Below are 22,450 nucleotides of genomic sequence, written 5' to 3' on the forward strand. Positions count from 1 at the left end.
ACCTTTGTATGCCTCCTCGTCTGTATACCTGCAGACACAAAAGTGAGCAGTTCAGTCATCTGCACCCAATACAGCTAGCCTTCAACATATTCTTATAGCATACATATGCTTACCTCTTTCTTGATTGATATCCATTGAATTGTGTCCATTTTCTGTTTTAGAAAGATTTGAACAAATATGAAAAGAAAGATGGTATCATCATAAAACAATATCAATTTAGAGATCTTTACATTTTTCAGTTAGGTCCCTGTACCTGCTGTCCTTTCATATTCAAATGTTTCAGTTGGGCAGTTAGGTTCCTGCAAGAACCCCCAACTACTAAGGAGGTTCCTCGATGAACCCCACCTCCTATGGGGTTCTTGGAAGAACCTTTTTGGGGCAATTTTCAGTGCCAAGAACCGTAAGGTTTGTCGAAGAACTTTGAGGATCTTAGAAGAACACTTATTTTTAGAGTGTACTTACAGTACATTCGGAAAGTATTCAGACCCCTTGAGTTTTTTCACATTTTGTTACGTTACAGCCTTATTCTAAAATTGATTAAATTGTTTTTTTCCCCCTCATCAATCACACACAATACCCCATATTGACAAAGGAAAAACACGTTTTTAGTTTATTTTAAAAAAGACATATTTACATAAGTATTCATAACGACATTTACATAAGTATTCAGACCCTTTACTCAGAACTTTGTTGAAGCACCTTTGGCAACGATTACAGCCTCGAGTATTGTATGAAGCTACAAGCTTGGCACACCTGTATTTGGGGAGTTTCTTCCATTCTTCTCAGCAGATCCTCTCAAGCTCTGCCAGGTTGGATGGGGAGCATCACTGCACAGCTATTTTCAAGTCTCTCCAGAGATGTTCGATCGGGCTCTGGCTGGGCCACTCAAGGACATTCACAGACTTGTCCCAAAGCCACTCCTGAGTTGTGTTGGCTGTGTGCTTAGGGTCGTTCTCCTGTTGGAAGATTAATCTTTGCCCCAGTCTGAGGTCCTGAGCGCTCTGGAGCAGGTTTTCATCAAGGATCTCTCTGTACTTTGCTCCGTTCATCTTTCCCTCGATCCTGCCTAGTCGCCCAGTCCCTGCCTCTGAAAAACATCCCCACAGCATGATGCTGCCACCACCATGCTTCAGCGCAGGGGTGGTGCCAGGTTTCCTCCAGACGTGACGCTTGGCATTCAGGCCAAAGAGTTCAATCTTGTTTTCATCAGACCAGAGAATATTGTTTCTCATGGTCTAAGAGTCTTTAGGTGCCTTTTGGCAAACTCCAAGTGGGCTGTCATGTGCCTTTTACTGAGGAGTGGCTTCCGTCTGGCCACTCTACCATAAAGGCCTGATTGGTGGAGTGCTGCAGAGATGGTTGTCCTTCTGGAAGGTTCTCCAATTTCCACAGAGGAACTCTGGAGCTCGGTCAGAGTGACCATCAGGTTTTTGGTCACATCCCTGACCAAGGCCCTTATACCTCGATTGCTCAATTTGGCCGGGCGACCAGCTCTAGGAAGAGTCTTGGTGGTTCCAAACTTCTTTCATTTAAAGACTGATGGAGGCCACTGTGTTCTTTGGGACCTTCAATGCTGCAAAAAAATGTTGGTACCCTTCCCCAGATCTGTGCCTCAACACAATCCTGTCTTGGAGCTCTACCGTCAATTTCTTTGACCTCATGGCTTGGTTTTTGCTCTGACATGCACTGTCAACTGTGGGAACTTATATAGACAGGTGTGGGCCTTTCCAAATCATGTCCAATCAATTGAATTTACCACAGGTGGACTCCAATCTCGTTGTAGAAACAGCTAAAGGATGATTAATGGAAACAGGATACACCTGAGCTCAATTTCGAGTCTCATCGCAAATTGTCTGAATACTCATGTAAATAAGGTATTTCTGTTTCTTATTTTTAATAAATTTCCAAAAAATTCAGAAACTGTTTTCACCTCGTCATTATGGGGTATTGTCTGTAGATTATTGAGGAAACATTTTTATTTAATACATTTTAGAGTGAGGTTGTAAGGTAACAAAATGTGGAAAAAGTCAAGGGGTCTGAATAGTTTCCGAATGCACTGTATATCAGTACACTCATAACAACCTAATCATTACAGAACTTATATTTGATCAAATAAGCCGCACATAGCAAATAAGCCATTCATTTTGTTGTTAACCAAATTATACACTCATTGACCTCCATACAAAAACCTTGTGAGCGAAAAACGCCTCCTGCTAGATAAGACAGATTTTGGGCCCAGTTATCCCTCTCGCTTCATCTCTTACGCTCTGTTGAAATCCAAACCCAACCATCAAATATATAAGGACATCAGAGAAGTAATGGATTCCTTAAATCTCACAAATCTCTGTTTTGGAAAATATAGTAGTTACTTTCCTACTTACATTTTGGGACTAGAAATTAGTGACAAATGGCCTCTCAAATGTGTGTAAATCTTTGTTTGTGTTGTTTGGGTCTTTTTTCTTCTTCTACATGTAGTTCCAGCAAAGACGTTTGGAAATGCGAGCTGCCCAGCAGCAAAAATGGCAATTGAACTCCTCACTCGGTGCAAAAAGTGGATTTAAAGGGCCACTGCACTTTGGCCTAATTTTAGATTTGGTTCACTAAGAAATGCTAGCGGCCATGACTGACTTCAAACATGAGTTGGTTTCGGGGTCTTGTGTGTGTTCGCAAGTGGGAAGAGTTAGCCAAATTATACTGAACAAAAATATAAACGCAACATGCAACAATTTCAAAGATTTATTACAGTTCATATAAGGAAATCAGTCAATTGAAATAAATTCATTAGGCCATAATCTATCAATTTCACATGACTGGGAATACAAATACACATCTGTTGGTCACAGATACCTTAAATAAAAACGGGCCTCAGGATCTCGTCACAGTATTTCTGTGCATTCAAATTGCCATTGATAAAATATAATTGTGTTCGTTGTCCGTAGCTTATGCCTGCCCATACCATAACCCCACCGCCACCATGGTGCACTCTGTTCACAACGTTGACATCAGCCAACCGCTCGCCCACACGACCGTACTGCCAAATTCTCTACAACTACATTGGAGGCAGCTTATGGTAGAGAAATGAACATTCAATTCTCTGGCAACAGCTCTGGTGGACATTCCTGCAGTCAGCATGTCAATTGCACGCTCCCGCAAAACTTGAGACATCTGTGGCATTGTGTTGTGTGACAAAACTGCACATTTTAAAGCTGCCTTTTATTGTCCCCAGGACAACGTGCACCTGTGTAATGACCATGCTGTTTATTCAGCTTCTTGATATGCCACACCTGTCAGGGGGATGAATTATCTTTGCAAAGTAGAAATGCTCACTAATAAGGATTTAAACAAATTTGTGCACAACATTTGAGAGAAATAAGCTTTTTGTGGGTATGGAACATTTCTGGGATTTTTTATTTGAGCTCATGAAACATGTGACCAACACTTTACATGTTGCATTTATATTTTTGTTCAGTGTCGCTAGAGAGATGATGTAACCTCCCTGGAGAAGTGAGTTGGTATGGCTCAATCCAGGTAGGAGGGTTACCAACTGGGGTGTATTCACTAGGAACCAAACAAACCAAATGGAAGCCAACAGAAGCAAACAGAACGGATTGGGGCGGGACCTACCTGAATTTGTCCAATAGAAACTCTAGTTTTCTTTGCAAAACATTTTCCCATTAGAGTAAACGGTATCACAACTATTTGCTATGGTCTTGGTCTAAATAAATAAATGCACCCCTGGTATTTATGTCAGTCTGTTTACGTTCAGCACTAGAGGAAGGGGGCAGACTGCTGATAGTTACCTGCCTGCCTGCCATTACATGATAGGAGATTGTTAAGAGACATTCTCAGCTCAATGGTAAATAGCTGTAGTTCACTGTAAATAGTGTATTTATTTGCAGATACAGTATACTCAAGATGGACAAATATACATAACTTAATGAATAAAACATTTGTTTTTCTCCATTTAATCATGAAGTGTGATAGCTAAATATAACTGCATATAACAATCATAAACTGAGCTCTGATAAACAACCAAATGTAATCCTATAGCACAATTACATTTGTTGTCCAACTTAATTACTTACATCACCAGAAAAAAATATTAGTAGATACAGTAGATTCATATTTTATTAAACCCATCACTTATTGTTCAGTGTATAAACATACTATTCCAGTACTTTTCACATACAGTGAGTAGAGGACACACTTTTAGTGTATCCTCTAATAGAAGAGAGAGAGAGAGAGGAGAATAGGAGAGAGGGAGAGGAGTGTGTTCCCACTGGACAGTGCATTACAGGTGACATTGAGGTCAGAGTCAGTCCCACTGGAGGAGAAGGCGACGAAGCCTGGTTGGTCAGTGCTGATCTGGCTGTTGAGCCAGGTCTGGTACTGGGACACTCTGGTGTACACTCCTGGGAAATTTGCTGCGGCACAGCCTTGTCCGAAACTCACAACGCCAGACTGGATCCAGACCAGACCCTGTTTGCTCACCATTGGCCCCCCGGAGTCTCCCTGTAGAGGGATAAATGTTACAAGTTAGTTTCATTTGACATTTTAGTGATTTAGCAGACACTCTTATCCACAACGACTTACAGTAGTGAGTGCATACTTTTTTCGTACTGGTCCTCTGTAGGAATCGAACCCACAACCCAGGTGAAATGCAAGATTTGACCAGGTTAATCATCAGGGTCAGTGAACAATGAAATTACCAGCAGAAGTTCTCATGAGTTTGGTTTATGATCATCTCTTATTTGTCATTAAATGATAGCTCTGCAAACTGCAGCTAAACTGCAGCTTTAGCTCTTCAACTACTTGGAATGAAACACAGCCATGCATCACCTGACAGGAATCCTTTCCTCCAGCCAGTAGACCAGCGCAGATCATGTTGTTTGTGATTGAACCCACTCCAGCATAGAGACAGTTACACTTCCTGTTCCCCACTACTGGCACATTCACCTCCCGTAGGGTCCCGGGTGAGGGCAGGGGCACTGAGGAGGAGAGACTATGAAATCAACTTTTACTGAAATACTGTTGTATACATTTCTGATCCTTTCTTGTCTGTTCCAACTGTATTGGTACAACATAAAAAATAAAAAAGGTGGATATACAATGGGGAAAAAAAGTATTTAGTCAGCCACCAATTGTGCAAGTTTTCCCACTTAAAAAGATGAGAGAGGCCTGTAATTTTCATCATAGGTACACGTCAACTATGACAGACAAATTGAGAATGTTTTTCTCCAGAAAATCACATTGTAAAATTTTTTATGAATTTATTTGCAAATTATGGTGGAAAATAAGTATTTGGTCACCTACAAACAAGCAAGATTTCTGGCTCTCACAGACCTGTAACTTCTTCTTTAAGAGGCTCCTCTGTCCTCCACTCGTTACCTGTATTAATGGCACCTGTTTGAACTTGTTATCAGTATAAAAGACACCTGTCCACAACCTCAAACAGTCACACTCCAAACTCCACTATGGCCAAGACCAAAGAGCTGTCAAAGGACACCAGAAACAAAATTGTAGACCTGCACCAGGCTGGGAAGACTGAATCTGCAATAGGTAAGCAGCTTGGTTTGAAGAAATCAACTGTGGGAGCAATTATTAGGAAATGGAAGACATACAAGACCACTGATAATCTCCCTCGATCTGGGGCTCCACGCAAGATCTCACCCCGTGGGGTCAAATGATCACAAGAACGGTGAGCAAAAATCCCAGAACCACACGGGGGGACCTAGTGAATGACCTGCAGAGAGCTGGGACCAAAGTAACAAAGCCTACCATCAGTAACACACTACGCCGCCAGGGACTCAAATCCTGCAGTGCAAGACGTGTCCCCCTGCTTAAGCCAGTACATGTCCAGGCCCGTCTGAAGTTTGCTAGAGAGCATTTGGATGATCCAGAAGAGGATTGGGAGAATGTCATATGGTCAGATGAAACCAAAATATAACTTTTTGGTAAAAACTCAACTTGTCGTGTTTGGAGGACAAAGAATGCTGAGTTGCATCCAAAGAACATCATACCTACTGTGAAGCATGGGGGTGGAAACATCATGCTTTGGGGCTGTTTTTCTGCAAAGGGACCAGGACGCCTGATCCGTGTAAAGGAAAGAATGAATGGGGCCATGTATCGTGAGATTTTGAGTGAAATCAGCAAGGGCATTGAAGATGAAACGTGGCTAGGTCTTTCAGCATGACAATGATCCCAAACACACCGTCCGGGCAACGAAGGAGTGGCTTCGTAAGAAGCATTTCAAGGTCCTGGAGTGGCCTAGCCAGTCTCCAGATCTCAACCCCATAGAAAATCTTTGGAGGGAGTTGAAAGTCTGTGTTGCCCAGTGATAGCCCGAAAACATCACTGCTCTAGAGGAGATCTGCATGGAGGAATGGGTCAAAATACCAGCAACAGTGTGTGAAAACCTTGTGAAGATATACAGAAAACGTTTGACCTGTATCATTGCCAACAAAGGGTATATAACAAAGTATTGAGAAACTTTTGTTATTGACCAAATACTTATTTTCCACCATAATTTGCAAATACATTCATTAAAAATCCTACAATGTGATTTTCTGGATTTTTTTTCTCATTTTGTCTGTCATAGTTGACGTGTACATATGATGAAAATTACAGGCCTCTCTCATCTTTTAAGTGGGAGAACTTGCACAATTGGTGGCTGACTAAATACTTTTTTCCCCCACTGTATGTACAGGCATATAAACGGTATGTATGGCTTGTCAATGCAAAGTCAGCGTCGGGACCATCAGATCTCACCATCACTATTGATATCGCCCCATCCGGTGACCCAGCTAGTAGTGCCAGTGTAGTAGGTGCTGCCCACTGCTGCCAGGCAGACCGGCTGGATGTAGTCAGTGAAGGTGACAGATGACGAGAGCTTCAGCAGACATATGTCATTGTTGCTGGTTGCACTGTTGTAGTTGGGGTGGCGGATGATCTGAGAGACCGTTCGGGTAACTTCATTGTAGTTGTTGCTTTGCTGATACTGCCGACCCAGGTAGACAAGCAGGCCGGATGTGCTGGTGCTGTGAATGAAGAGAGTTGAGACTAACTATTATTAATGTGATAATTAGACTATTAGTGTGCTTGCTGATGCCGTTTACACAATTCTGTGATGTATTTTAGAGAGATAATGTCACCTCTCTGGAGTCATTACCACTGCTACAACTTATTTGACAACCATTAGTACTGTACTTTAAAACTAGTACAGTACAAACTAGCAAGCACATACAGGTAACTGCCAAAATAAAGGAAACACGTGTGTAAATGAGGGCTAAAAAGTATATTGAAAGCAGGTGCTTCCACACAGGTGTGGTTTTTGAGTTAATTAAGCAATTAACACCCCATCACCAGGGGTCGCGTTAATGCAGGATTTTGTATTTTTCACGCAGAAAATGAAAGATAAAACACATAAAATATATATTGTTGCATTTTGTAAACGTAGATCTAAAATGCTTGGAGCTTCAGTCAGGGTTCGCTCCAAATTATAAATGTAAAAGGACTACTTTTGCGCTGCAGTTGCACTTCTCCACTCAGATGAAATATCTTTGCTCTTGTCATTGGATCACCAGACAGCGCTCTGACTGATGTGTAGGCTACTTTTCTCTGGTACTTTCCTCCGGTGTAGTTTTTCTACAGTAGCAACATAAAATGCAAGACTAACTTCAAGCAAAATATTAAGAAATGTAGCTGGCTACATTCTTTCTATGATAAACATCATAAATATTATGGCCATACATCGTTTTTGGAAAAAAATACCTTGCTTTTTCATTGTAATTTACTTGTGTGGCTGTTAGCCAAATAGCGCTGCACTTCTGTTGTCATCTGATGAAAACGATTTTCTGCCCAATGTGTTGCACTAATGTATTTTGTGTGAAGAAAAACTATAGTTGCATTCCCCTTATCACTTTATTGAAGCAAAAAAAAACACTGATGACGTTCAATATAAACACAGGTTAAATGGTTTAAAACCTACATTTTGTGATGGTCTGTGTTTTTAAAATGTTGTTACTGTTTGTCCCTCTTGAGACGCTGTAGCAACAACATACAATAACACTTCCTCAAAATAGTCAGAATCAATCTAAGATAAATCAAGAAATCTGTAATTAATTATGAGGTTTTTGCAGAGGTCTTAGTCGCGCAATTTTACATCTAACTAAGATGTTTGGTGCAGTATTTCTCAAGGGAAAAAATTTGCATGAAAACTAGTTGTCTGTCGTTGGATGACAACACACACTTCATTGAAGAATCCCTACTGTTGACCAATCACCGACAAAGGAGCGTAGACTTCGCTTGCCTCAAGAAAAAAAATGGTGTACTTGAACAGCCAAAAAAACCTGTACGCTGTGTACGCTGCCGAACATCAAAATTAACAAAAACATCACAAAATGTTGTCATAATATATGTGCAAACTGTTTTGACTAGGAAGCATACGGTAAGCTTCAAGGTCATGTATAAAAACGTCCAGTTGCACATTCTTTTGGCTACCATGGCTAGAAGTGGTTAGAAGTGACTTTGAAAGTGGTGTCTCAGAGGAGCATAGGGGGTTAAAAGTTGTGTTTGTGTGTGTGTCTCAGTTACCAGATCTCAACCCAATTGAACACTTATGGGAGATTCTGGAGCGGTGCCTGAGACAGCGCTTTCCACCACCATTATCAACAAAAAACCAAATGATGGAATTTCTCGTGGAATAATTGTGTCACATCCCTCCAAAAGAGTTCCAGACAGTTATAGAAACTATGCCAAGATGCATTGAAGCTGTTCTGGTGGCTCATGGTGGCCCAACACCCTATTAAAACATTTTATATTTTGAAGTTTCCTTTATTTTGGCAGTTACATGTACCTTTTATTTAGGAAATGTAATTTTCAATTTTTTTACTCAAGTAACTTTGTTTAATTGACAAATTACTAAAACACATTATACTTTGAATTAGTTCTCGAATTAAGTGATTAATACATGACTAAAATAGATAAATCAGTACATAGACAAATACAGCATATATAGATGTTACAATATGACGTTGACATAATATATGGGTTGGGGGATGGGTAAGGTTATGTGTTTCTACCTGGGGAAGCAGTGAGCGGCAGTCAGCACCCACTCTTTGTTGATAAGGGAGCCTCCACAAAAATGACTGTTGGATCTGTGCAGACTGGCCTGCCATGGCCATCTCCCTGGGACTGCAGCCTGACCCCCAACAATCTTTGTGTTGAGAGAAGCAATGCCACACACTGGAGAAGACAGAGGAGAGACAGCTCATGATTGAACAGATCAAGATACAATAGCTGATATGAAGCCTTACAGTTGTATGTAATAATAACAACGTACCATTTGCCTGTGAATGGCCACCTGGGGGAGAGAGAGTGGATTGGTGTTATAAAAGGTGTTTTCAGTTCCCAGGTTATAGTGCTTAAAGCACTATTCAAGCGTGAAAAAGTAAAAATAAAAGTTTACTTTGAAAAATACAATTTATTGAGTAATTTTTATAAGAGATTAACATTTTATGAATTGGAAGTTATTTTTTTATGTGAAAATAAATCTAAATGTAGCAATTCTAAGGATGCTGAAAAAGTTTAAATACATCAGGCTTAAAGAGACAAAGCGACTTACAGTCATGCGTGCATACATTTTTTTTGTGTATGGGTGGTCCCGGGGATCGAACCCACTACCTTGGCGTTACAAGCGCCGTGCTCTACCAGCTGAGCTACAGAGGACCACAAAATATCTAAATATGTAAAATCGCTGACCTATCCCTTTAAGTAGCTGGAAATCTTATTGTTTGTGGCTCTACCAGAATAGAATGATGCCCTACATACAGTGCATTCGGATAGTATTCAGACCCTTTGACTTTTTCCACATTTTGTTACGTTACAGCCTTATTCTAAAATGGATTAAATGAAAAAGTTTCCTCATCAATCTACACACAATACCCCATAATGGTGTTTAGACATTTTTGCAATTTTCTAAAGAATAAAAAACAGGAATACCTTATTTACGTAAGTATTCAGACCCTTTGCTATGAGACTCAAAATTGAGCAGAGAACAAACTGGTTCCTCATTTCATCATGTCATTATGTCGTCGTCTGGAGTGGCAGGATGAAACAATAATCAATCAGGATTTTCTGCCGACCTCACAACTGACCACAACCCAGTCGTTAAATATTTTCCCAAATAGTATTTTGGAGATTCTTAGCTTGGATTTGAAATACCGCTTATTGTAATGTCTAATGCTAATTCAATTGAAATCAAATCAAATCAAGTGAAATTGTATTTGTCACATGCACCGAATACAACAAGTGTAGACCATACAGTGAAAAGCTTACTTACAAGCCCTTAACCAACAATGCAGTTTTAAGACAAATCAGTGTTAAATCAAAAATAAGATAAGTAAAAAAGAAAAAAAGAAACAGAAATAACAAATAATTAAAGAGCAGCAATAAAATAACAGTAGCGAGGCTATATACAGGGGGTACCGGTACAGAGCCAAAGTGCGGGGGCACAGGTTAGTCGAGGTAACTGAGGTAATATGTACATGTACAGTGGGGAAAAAAAGTATTTAGTCAGCCACCAATTGTGCAAGTTCTCCCACTTAAAAAGATGAGAGAGGCCTGTAATTTTCATCATAGGTACACGTCAACTATGACAGACAAATTGAGAATTTTTTTCTCCAGAAAATCACATTGTAGGATTTTTTATGAATTTATTTGCAAATTATGGTGGAAAATAAGTATTTGGTCACCTACAAACAAGCAAGATTTCTGGCTTTCACAGACCTGTAACTTCTTCTTTAAGAGGCTCCTCTGTCCTCCACTCGTTACCTGTATTAATGGCACCTGTTTGAACTTGTTATCAGTATAAAAGACACCTGTCCACAACCTCAAACAGTCACACTCCAAACTCCACTATGGCCAAGACCAAAGAGCTGTCAAAGGACACCAGAAACAAAATTGTAGACCTGCACCAGGCTGGGAAGACTGAATCTGCAATAGGTAAGCAGCTTGGTTTGAAGAAATCAACTGTGGGAGCAATTATTAGGAAATGGAAGACATACAAGACCACTGATAATCTCCCTCGATCTGGGGCTCCACGCAAGATCTCACCCCGTGGGGTCAAAATGATCACAAGAACGGTGAGCAAAAATCCCAGAACCACACGGGGGGACCTAGTGAATGACCTGCAGAGAGCTGGGACCAAAGTAACAAAGCCTACCATCAGTAACACACTACGCCGCCAGGGACTCAAATCCTGCAGTGCCAGACGTGTCCCCCTGCTTAAGCCAGTACATGTCCAGGCCCGTCTGAAGTTTGCTAGAGTGCATTTGGATGATCCAGAAGAGGATTGGGAGAATGTCATATGGTCAGATGAAACCAAAATATAACTTTTTGGTAAAAACTCAACTCGGTCGTGTTTGGAGGACAAAGAATGCCGAGTTGCATCCAAAGAACACCATACCTACTGTGAAGCATGGGGGTGGAAACATCATGCTTTGGGGCTGTTTTTCTGCAAAGGGACCAGGACGACTGATCCGTGTAAAGGAAAGAATGAATGGGGCCATGTATCGTGAGATTTTGAGTGAAAACCTCCTTCCATCAGCAAGGGCATTGAAGATGAAACATGGCTGGGTCTTTCAGCATGACAATGATCCCAAACACACCGCCCGGGCAACGAAGGAGTGGCTTCGTAAGAAGCATTTCAAGGTCCTGGAGTGGCCTAGCCAGTCTCCAGATCTCAACCCCATAGAAAATCTTTGGAGGGAGTTGCGCAGCGACAGCCCCAAAACATCACTGATCTAGAGCAGATCTGCATGGAGGAATGGGCCAAAATACCAGCAACAGTGTGTAAAAACCTTGTGAAGATTTACAGAAAACGTTTGACCTGTGTCATTGCCAACAAAGGGTATATAACAAAGTATTGAGAAACTTTTGTTATTGACCAAATACTTATTTTCCACCATATTTTGCAAATAAATTCATTAAAAATCCTACAATGTGATTTTCTGGAGAAAAGAAATCTCATTTTGTCTGTCATAGTTGATGTGTACCTATGATGAAAATTGCAGGCCTCTCTCATCTTTTTAAGTGGGAGAACTTGCACAATTGGTGGCTGACTAAATACTTTTTCCCCCCACTGTAGGTAGAGTTAAAGTGACTATGCATAGATAATAAACAGAGAGTAGCAGCAGCGTAAAAGAGGGGGTGGGTGGGGTGTGACAATGCAAATAGTCTGGGTAGCCATTTGATTAGCTGTTAACAAGCCTTTTGGACCTAGACTTGGTGCTTCGGTACGGCTTGCCGTGCTGTAGCAGAGGGAACATTCTTTGACTAGGCTGGCTGGAGTCTTTGACAATTTTTAGGGCCTTCCTCTGACACCGCCTGGTATAGAGGTCCTTGATGGCAGGAAGCTTGGCCCCAGTGATGTACTGGGCCTTACGCACTACCCTCTGTAGTGCCTTGCGGTCAGAGGCCGAGCAGTTGCCATACCAGGCAGTGATGCAAACAGTCAGGATGCTCTCGACGGTGCAGCTGTATAACTTTTTGAGGATCTGAGGTCCCATGCCAAATCTTTTCAGACTCCTGAGGGGGATTAGGCTTTGTCGTGCCCTCTTCAGGACTGTCTTGGTGTGTTTGGACCATGTTAGTTTGTTGGTGATGTGGACACCAAGGAACTTGAAGCTCTCAACCTGCTCCAGTACAGCCCCGTCAATGAGAATGGGGGCGTGCTCGGTCCTCCTTTTCCTGTAGTCCACAATCATATCCTTTGTCTTGATCACGTTGAGGGAGAGGTTGTTATCCTGGCACCACACGGCCAGGTCTCTGACCTCCTCCCTATTTGATCAGGCCTACCACTGTTGTGTCGTCGGCAAACTTAATGATGGTGTTGGCGTCGTGCCTGGCCATGCAGTCATAGGTGAACAGGGAGTTCAGGAGGGGACTGAGCATGCACCCCTCAGGGGCCCCCGTGTTGAAGATCAGCGTGGCAGATGTGTTGTTACCTACCCTTACCACCTGGGGGCGGCCCATCAGGAAGTCCAGGATCCAGTTGCAGAGGGAGCTGTTTAGTCCCAGGGTCCTTAGCTTAGTGATGAGCTTTGAGGGCACTATGGTGTTGAACGCTGAGCTGTAGTCAATGAATAGCATTCTCACGTAAGTGTTCCTTTTGTCCAGGTGGGAAAGGGCCGTGTGGAGTGCAATAGAGATTGCATCATCTGTGGATTTGTTGGGGAGGTATGCAAATTGGAGTGGGTCTAGGGTTTCTGGGATAATGGTATTGATGTGAGCCATGACCAGCCTTTCAAAGCACTTCATGGCTACAGTCATTTAGGCAGGTTACCTTAGTGTTCTTGGGCACAGGACTATGGTGGTCTGCTTGAAACATGTTGGTATTATAGACTCAGTCAGGAACAGGTTGAAAATGTCAGTGAAGACACTTGCCAGTTGGTCAGCGCATGCTCGGAGTACATGTCCTGGTAATCCGTCTGGCCCTGCGGCCTTGTGAATGTTGACCTGTTTAAAGGTCTTACTCACATCGGCTACGGAGAATGTGATCACACAGTCGTCCGGAACAGCTGATGCTCTCATGCATGCTTCAGTGTTGCTTTCCTCGAAGCGAGCATAGAAGTAATTTAGCTCGTCTGGTAGGCTCGTGTCACTGGGCAGCTCGCGGCTGTGCTTCCCTTCGTAGTCTGTAATAGTTTGCAAGCCCTGCCACATCCGATGAGCATCGGATGTAGTACAATTCAATCTTGGTCCTGTATTGACGCTTTGCCTGTTTGATGGGTCGTCGGAGGGCATAGCGGGATTTCTTATAAGTGTCTAGGTTAGAGTCCCGCTCCTTGGAAGCTGCAGCTCTACCCTTTAGTTCAGTGTGGTTGTTGCCTGTAATCCATGGCTTCTGGTTGGGGTATGTACGTACGGTCACTGTGGGGACGACGTCATCAATGCACTTATTGATGAAGCCAGTGACTGATGTGGTTTGCTCCTCAATGCCATCGGAAGAATCCCGGAACATATTCCAGTCTGTGCTAGCAAAACAGTCCTGTAGCTTAGCATCTGCGTCATCTGACCACTTCTTTATTGACCATGTCACTGGTACTTCCTGCTTTAGTTTTTGCTTGTAAGCAGGAATCAGGAGGATAGAATTATGGTCAGATTTGCCAAATGGAGGGTGAGGGAGAGCTTTGTATGCGTCTCTGTGTGTGGAGTAAAGGTGGTCTAGAGTTTTTTTTCCTCTGGTTGCACATTTAACATGCTGGTAGAAATGAGGTAAAATTGATTTAAGTTTCACTGCATTAAAGTCCCCGGCCACTAGGAGCGCCGCCTCTGGATGAGCATTTTCCTGTTTGCTTATGGCCTTATACAGCTCATTGAGTGCGGTCTTAGTGCCAGCATTGGTTTGTGGTGGTAAATAGACAGCTACGAAAAATATAGACGAAAACTGTCTTGGTAAATCGTAGTCTACAGCTTATCATGAGATACTCTACCTCAGGCGAGCAATGCCTGGAGACTTCCTTAATATTAGATTTCGTGCACCAGCTGTTGTTTACAAATATACACAGACCGCCACCACTTGTCTTACAGGAGGCTACTGTTCTATTTTGCCGATGCGGCGTAAACCCCGCCAGCTGCATGTTATCCATGTCGTCGTTCAACCACGACTCTGTGAAACATAAGATATTACAGTTTTTAATGTCCCGTTGGTAGGATATTCGTGATTGTAGCTCGTCTATTTTGTTATCCAATAATTGTACGTTGGCTAATCAGAACTGATGGTAGAGGCAGATTACCCACTCACCGTCGGTTACTTACAAGGCACCCCGACCTACGTCCCTGATATCTCCGTCTATTTCTTCTGCGAATGATGGGGATTTGGGTCTTGTCGGGTGCCTGAAGTAAATCCTTCGCTTCCGACTCGTTAAAGAAAAAATATTCGTCCAGTACGAGGTGAGTAATCGCTGTCCTGATATCAAGAAGGTCATAAGAGATGGTGGCATAAATATTATGTACAAAATAAGTTACAAATAATGCCAAAAAACACACACAATAGCACAATTGGTTAGGAGCCCATAAAACGGCAGCCATCTCCTCCGGCACCATTCTAACACAATATTAGGCATAATTACTGTCCTACACACAGGTAGAGCTGTGAGGCAAACATGTGACTTATTTTATACTAATATAACTGCTCAGAGAAAAATATTTTGTTTAATCTCTATGGGATCGGTGTCCCGTATACGGGATGGTGAGCTAACGTGCGCTAATGTGATTAGCATGACTGTTGTAAGTAACAGCAAACCTTCTAGGACATAGACATGTCTTATGTGGGCAGAAAGCTTAAAGTCTTGTTAATCTAACTGCACTGTCCATTTTACAGTAGCTATGACAGTGAAAAAATACTATGCTATTGTTTGAGGAGAGTGCACAACAAAAAAAAACGTATCACGGCAACTGGTTTGATATGTTCACCTCTGAAGGTAAATAATGTACTTGCATAGTTTTGTTTGATAAAATCCATAAGCCATCTAGATATGTGAAGGTTAGTGTATAAGCTAATGATCCATCATGTATGACATTCCTGGGAGTGTGTAAACTTACATTTTGTATTACCATATCATTTTTGTATGTTCTCTATAGTTATGTACTTGAACATTTATCAATTGACCAATTCGGCACATTTGGGCAGATTTCATACAAAATAGCTTCCATCTAGTGGACAAAATCTAAATTGCATTTAAATGCATGTTTTTTTGTTTGTATTATCTTTTACCAGATCTGATGTGTTATATTCTCCTACATTAATTTCACATTTCTACAAACTTCAAAGTGTTCAAATGGTATCAAGAATATGCATATCCTTGCTTCAGGTCCTGAGCTACAGGTAGTTAGATTTGGGTATGTCATTTTAGGCGAAAATTGAAAAAAGGGTCCGATCCTTAAGAGGTTAACAAGTAATATTATTTATCTCAAAAAGGTAAGGGGTCAAAATTATTGGCACCCCTATTTTCAATACCTTTCAATACCTAATCTTGCGAATATAACGGCACTGATTCTCTTTCTAAAATGTTTTATGAGATTGGAGAACAGATTGGGAGGGATCTTAGCCCATTCCTCCACACAGAATCTTTCCAGATCTTTGATATCCTTCGTCTTTACTTATGGACTACCTTCTTCAATTAAAACCACAGGTTTTCAATGGGGTTCAAGTCCAGAGACTGAGATGGCCATTGCTAAATGTTGACTTTGTGGTCAATTAAAAAAAAAAATCTGGATTTTGACGCATGCTTGGGTTATTGTTGGAAGAGGCAAACAGGTTCTTGGCTAAAATGTCCTTATACTTGGTGAAGTTCAAAATCCACAACCATATTTTACAGTAGGTATGAGGTGGTTTTCTGCATACGCTTCCGTTTTTCAAAGCCAAACAAACAACATCTCTTTATCTTAGCAATTGTATTAGTATAACATCATATAATTGTATAAATGTTTTGCATGCAATATAGCTCTTTTTGTCTTTGTCACGCCCTAACCTTGAGAGTCCTGTTATGCTCTAGTTAGTTTTGGTCAGGGTGTGAATGCTAAAGATATTTATGTGTATGTTAGAATCTAGATTATAGATATCTATGTTTGGCCGGGTGTGGTTCCCAATCAGAGGCAGCTGTCGCTCGTTGTCTTTGATTGGGAATCATACTTAGGTAGCCTGTTTGCCTACCTTTAGTTGTGGGATCTTGTTTCTGTTTGGCTTTTTTATGTGTAGCCCATACAACTTCACGTTTTGTTGCGTTTGTTGTTTTGCTGTGTGTTTACTCTGAGTGAATAAACATGTATGCATTCTACGCTGCACCTTGGTCTGACCCGTCTCTCAACGATCGTGTCTTATTTATTTTAGTATTTTTTGCTGATCTTTATCAAGGGTGCCAATAATTTCGGACCTCTCTCTCTCTCTTTCTCTCTCTCTATATATCTCTCTCTCTATATATATATATATATATATATATATATACAGACACAGTGAATTCAGGAAGTATTTTTCCACATTTTGTTACATTACAGCCTTATTCTGAAATGGATTAAATTTTTTAAAAAATATTGTCAATCTACACACAATACCCCATAATGACATACACATCTATTTAAAAATAAAAATACAGAAATACCTTATTTACATAAGTATTCAGACCTTTTGCTATGAGACTCGAAATTGAGCTCAGGTGCATGCTGTTTCCATTGATCATCCTTGAGATGTTTCTACAACTTGATTGGAGTCCACCTGTGGTAAATTCAATTGATTGGACAGGATTTGGAAAGGCACACACCTGTCTATATAAGGTCTCACAGTTGACAGTGCATGTCAGAGCAAAAACCAAGCCATGAGGTCGAAGGAATTGTCCGTAGAGCTCTGAGACAGGATTGTGTCGAGGCACAGATCAGGGGAAGGGTACCAAAAAATGTCTGCAGCGTTGAAAGTCCCCAAGAACACAGTGGCCTCCATCATTCTTCAATGGAAGAAGTTTGGAACCACCAAGACTCTTCCTAGAGCTGGCCGCCCGGCCAAACTGAGCAGTCGGGGGAGAAGGGCCTTGGTCAGGGAGGTGACCAAGAACCCGCTGGTCACTCTGACAGAGCTCCAGAGTTCGTCTGTGGAGATGGGAGAACCTTCCAGAAGGACAACCATCTCTGCAGCACTCCACCAATCAGGCCTTTATGGTAGAGTGGCCAGACAGAAGCCACTCCTCAGTAAAAGGCATATGACAGCCCGCTTGGAGTTTGCCAAAAGGCACCTAAAGAACTCTCAGACCATGAGAAACAAGATTCTCTGGTCTAATGAAACCAAGATTGAACTATTTGGCCTGAATGCCAAGCGTCACGTCTGGAGGAAACCTGGCACCATCCCTACAGTGAAGCATGGTGGTGGCAGCATCATGCTGTGGCAGGGACTGGGAGACTAGTCAGGATCGAGGGAAAGATGAATGGAGCAAAGTACAGAGAGATCCTTGATGAAAACCTGCTCCAGAGCGCTCAGGACCTCAGACTGGGGCGAGGTCAAAGACCATAAGCACACAGCCAAGACAACGCAGGAGTGACTTCGGGACAAGTCTCTGAATGTCTTTGAGGGGCTCAGCCAGAGCCCGGACTTGAACCCGATCGAACATCTCTGGAGACCTGATAATAACTGTGCAGCGACGCTCCCCATCCAACCTGACAGAGCTTGAGAGGATCTGCAGAGAAGAATGGAAGAAACTCCCCAAATACAGGTGTGCCAAGCTTGTAGCGTCATACCAAAGAAGACTTAAGGCTGTAATCGCTGCCAAAGGTGCTTCAACAAAGTACTGAGTAAAGGGTCTGAATACTTATGTAAATCTGATATTTCAGCAACAATGTCGAAAAACATGTTTTTGCTTTGTCATTATGGGATACTGATGAGGGGAAGAAAACATTTAATCAATTTTAGATTAAGGCTGTAACGTATAAAAATGTGGAAAAAGTCAAAGGGTCTGAATACTTTCCGAATGCACTGTATATATATACACTGAACAAAAAATATAAACGCAACATGTAAAGTGGTCGCATATTTCATGAGCTGAAATAAAAGATCCCAGACATTTTCACAAAAAGCTAATTTTTCTCAAATTTGGTTAACAAATGTATTTACATCCCTGTAAGTGAGCATTTCTCCTTTGCCAGGATAATCCATCCAGCTGACAGGTGTGGGATATCAAGAAGCTGATTAAACAGCATGTTCATTACACAGTTGCACCTTGTGCTGGGGACAATAAAAGGCTACGCTAAAATGTGCAGTTTTGTCACACAACACAATGCCACAGATGTCTCAAGTTTTGAGGGAGTGTCCAATTGGAATGCTGACTGCAGGAATGTCCACCAGACCTGTTCCCAGAGATTTGAATGTTCAAGCCGCCTCCAACGTCGTTTTAGAGAATTTGGCAGTACGTCCAACCGGCCTCACAACCTCAGACCACGTGTAACCACGCCAGCCCAGGACCTCCACATCCGGCTTCTTCACATGCAGGATCGTCTGAGACCAGCCACCCGGACAGTTGATGAAACTGAGGAGTAGTTATGTCTGTAATATTCTCATTCTGATTGGCTGGGCCTAGCTCCCCAGTGGCTGTGCCCCTGCCCAGTCATGTAAAATCCATAGATTAGTGGCTAATGAATTTATTTCAATTGACTGATTTCCTTACATGAACTGTAACTCAATAAAATTGTTGCAATTGTTGCATGTTGCGTTTATATTTTTGTGCAGTATAAGTATTCGTAGTGGTCACACCAAATACTGACTTGTTTTCTGATCCACGCCCCTACCTTAAAAAAATATATATCTGTGACCAACAGATGCATATCTGTATTCCCAGTCATGTGAAATCCATAGATTATGGCCTAATGAATTTATTGTAATTGACTGATTTCCTTACATGAACTGTAACTGAGTAAAATCTTTGAAATTGTTGCATGTTGTGTTTATATTTTTGTTCAGTGTACATACACACATACATACACTGGATATATAGAATGTCACAAAAACAGACCACTAGGCAAGAATATACTTGACTCACTAGGTGAAACTTGAGTATTAACATAATGCTTATAGGGTTTCTGTAATACCAACCACTTTGTTTATACACCATTCAGTGCCGGTCAGAGGATGTCTTTCTAAGGGCAAAAATAGGATTGGCATTTCCAGTTTGGAACCTTTATATTATATTCTCAGTCTCATTGTCTTAACATCCAAACCAACGGTATCACTGTGTAAAGTGGGTGAAACTCAACAGTGAACAACATGAATGTGGTCTGGGTTAGACTAGCCTATTGTTGTATTTTAATAATAAGAAGTAGATATAATGGTAGTTTGAGTGAGAATCTTTGATTTAGTCAGTGTGGAAACCACTAAAACCAAAAATAAATCTGTAATATCACTTGGGACAGTCCTGTGAAGAATGTTTTGAATATCATATTAATTATCGATTAAAGTGGTGTCATGTGCAAGACTTGTATTACACTGAAAGATTCAGTGTAATAATGATTACATCATTTCAATAGACATGTATAATTTCAATTACTAATCATAGATAAATTCATCTTCCTAAATACTCACTATTTTTATTAATTTTTTTTATTCAAAATGAGGCAGTAATCATTACCAAAGCAAATATAAACACAGTCCAAAATAAATAGTGGTCCTGTAATATACTGTAAAAGCAGTGATATCAAACATGTGATATCAAAAGCAGTGATATCAAACATATCAACCGTTTTAATCCTCTTCTCTTTTCAAACACAAAATATTCTCAGGCAGTCTTTTTAATGCAATCTTTAACTTTCCTTTATTGATTTGGGAAAGAACCCAATCTCGGTCTATCTAGTAATCTAGTCAAACTGTGAAATAATTTACTTGGAAAAGTACAGTACTTCATAGTAAAGTGTGAACTTTGTGAGTTTTCTCTAAATGTATTAAAGTAATTCAAAGTGGACTGCTAGTTGTCTATAATAATAATAATTCCCTCTTACCTTTTCCCATGCAGGTCAACGCTACTATAACAGCATACAATGCCCTACACGAGTCCATCCTATCAGCTGTTAAGGCTCTGTGTGTGTCCTGTCTTTAAAATACTTTTGGTTGAAGGAGGAGGTATGTACCACAGGAGGTTGGTGGCACCTTAATTGAGGAGTACGGGCTTGTGGTAATGGCTGAAGCGGAATAGGTGGAATTGGATCCAGCATATTCCATTACCGCCGTTCCGGACATTATTATGAGCCGTCCTCCCCTCAGCAGCCTCCTGTGGTATGTATGTAGGTAGGTATAAAGCTTGTATTGTTGAGTCAGTCAGGGTGTGACACTTGCCTCATGAAACATGTAATTGTCCCTCTCTCTCTCGCTCTCTCTCACTCTTCCTCTGTGTGTGTGTGTCCTACCCTACCTTGCCTCATTTAGCACTCTTAATTTTCCGCTGGAGTATAAATTATTCTCAATTAAATTAAAATCATGCATTCATCCTTACAGTTAAAGAGTATACATACATACACACACACACACACACACACACACACACACACACACACACACACACACACACACACACACACACACACACACACACACACACTTTAAACCCCCTATGCCCCTTTGAGACCACTATTTCAAAGTCACTGCGATTTCTTCTTCTATCCATTGTAGCCAAAATAATGGTTAACCGGGCATTTTTATACAGGACCCTAACCATGATGGGATGTTATTAGCTTAATTAACTCAGAAAACCACACATGTGTGGAAGCACCTGCTCTCACTCACACACACACACCCTCTTGTCCTACCTCATAGCTTTGATGTTGGTGTCATGTCAACTAGAGCAACTTGTTTTAGAGGTAGTGCCCCCTCCTATCTATCTATCCTTAGAGAGACCTATTTTAGAGACAGTGCTGCCCTCCTCGGGGGCAGACCAGGAGAGTCCTGGACCAACCTAATCCAGCAGACCTATAAATTCAAAACAGAGTTCCTTAGAATACTTTTAAGTACAACCTTCTTTCCATGCTTGCTTGCTTCCACTCTGGTTTCCTTTCTTCCTTTTTTGAGATAAACACTGATCTATGGATGATTGGATGTGTGCAGGCAAGGCCTTCACCCTTTTGGTTTTCACCAAATCCAACCTTTTGAAATCGGTGAATAGGGAGGAAGGAAAGCAGGTTGCTTTTATTTGAACGATATCCCAGGTTTAACACATCACGCTGTTAAGATGGAGGTAGAAATTTAACCAATTTCAATCTTCAGGTTAACAGCTGCTTTACTGGGTACACATACATGTTTCAAGCTGACCTCCATTGTCCCTGTTCCCAGGAACTCCAAGGTAACCTGACTAAATGACTATCGTCCCGTAGCACTCACATTTGTAATCATGAAGTGCTTCGAAAGGCTGGTCATGGCACACATCAACACCATCATCCCAGACACACTCCAATTCGCATCCCGCCCCAACAGAGCCACAGATGACGCAATCTCAATTGCACTTCATGGCTCTCTGCCACCTGGACAAGAGGAATACCTACTGTATGTGAGACTGCTGTTCATTGACTACAGCTCAGCGTTCAACACCATAATCCCCTCCAAGCTCGGGACCCTGGGACTGAACACCACCCTCTGCAACTAAATCCTGGACTTCTTGATAGGCTGCCCCAGGTGGTAAGGGTAGGCAACAACACCACCACACTGAACCTCAACACGGGGGCCCCTCAGGGGTGTGTGCTTAGTCCTGCAATATTCAAAGAAAGATGTTTCCATTTAATCATCAAGTGTGATGGCTAAACAAATAGGCATTTAACAATCATATGAACTGAGCTCTGAAAAACAACCAAATGTAATCCTGTAGCATTACAAATTGACATTTGCTCTCCAACTTAATTATTTACATCACAAGAACACATCTATCAGTAGATT

At 41.5% G+C, this 22,450-nt stretch overlaps 1 protein-coding gene across 1 annotated transcript; it reads right to left on the reverse strand.

Moving 5' to 3' along the window:
* Positions 1-3,403: 3,403 nt before the first annotated feature.
* On the reverse strand, positions 3,404-20,634 carry LOC121549301 (serine protease 27-like). The gene is made up of 6 exons (XM_041861162.2): positions 20,530-20,634; positions 9,341-9,361; positions 9,081-9,243; positions 6,769-7,037; positions 4,840-4,988; positions 3,404-4,512 (listed from the first exon to the last, which is right to left on the reverse strand). The coding sequence occupies exons 1-6, from the start codon at positions 20,585-20,587 to the stop codon at positions 4,222-4,224; spliced, it is 951 nt and encodes a 316-aa protein (XP_041717096.1). The 5' UTR covers positions 20,588-20,634; the 3' UTR covers positions 3,404-4,221.
* Between the last annotated feature and the right edge of the window lie 1,816 nt (positions 20,635-22,450).

This window comes from Coregonus clupeaformis, chromosome 33 (assembly GCF_020615455.1).
Source record: "Coregonus clupeaformis isolate EN_2021a chromosome 33, ASM2061545v1, whole genome shotgun sequence".
NCBI lineage: Eukaryota > Metazoa > Chordata > Actinopteri > Salmoniformes > Salmonidae > Coregonus > Coregonus clupeaformis.

Coding starts and splice junctions, on each gene's coding strand:
- LOC121549301 (XM_041861162.2), bottom strand. CDS start 20,587: ATGGACTCGTGTAGGGCATTGTATGCTGTTATAGTAGCGTTGACCTGC. Junction 9,244..9,340: donor TGGCCATTCACAGGCAAATG/GTACGTTGTTAT, acceptor TGTCTTCTCCAG/TGTGTGGCATTGCTTCTCTC. Junction 7,038..9,080: donor GCCGCTCACTGCTTCCCCAG/GTAGAAACACAT, acceptor CTTCATTCACAG/CACCAGCACATCCGGCCTGC.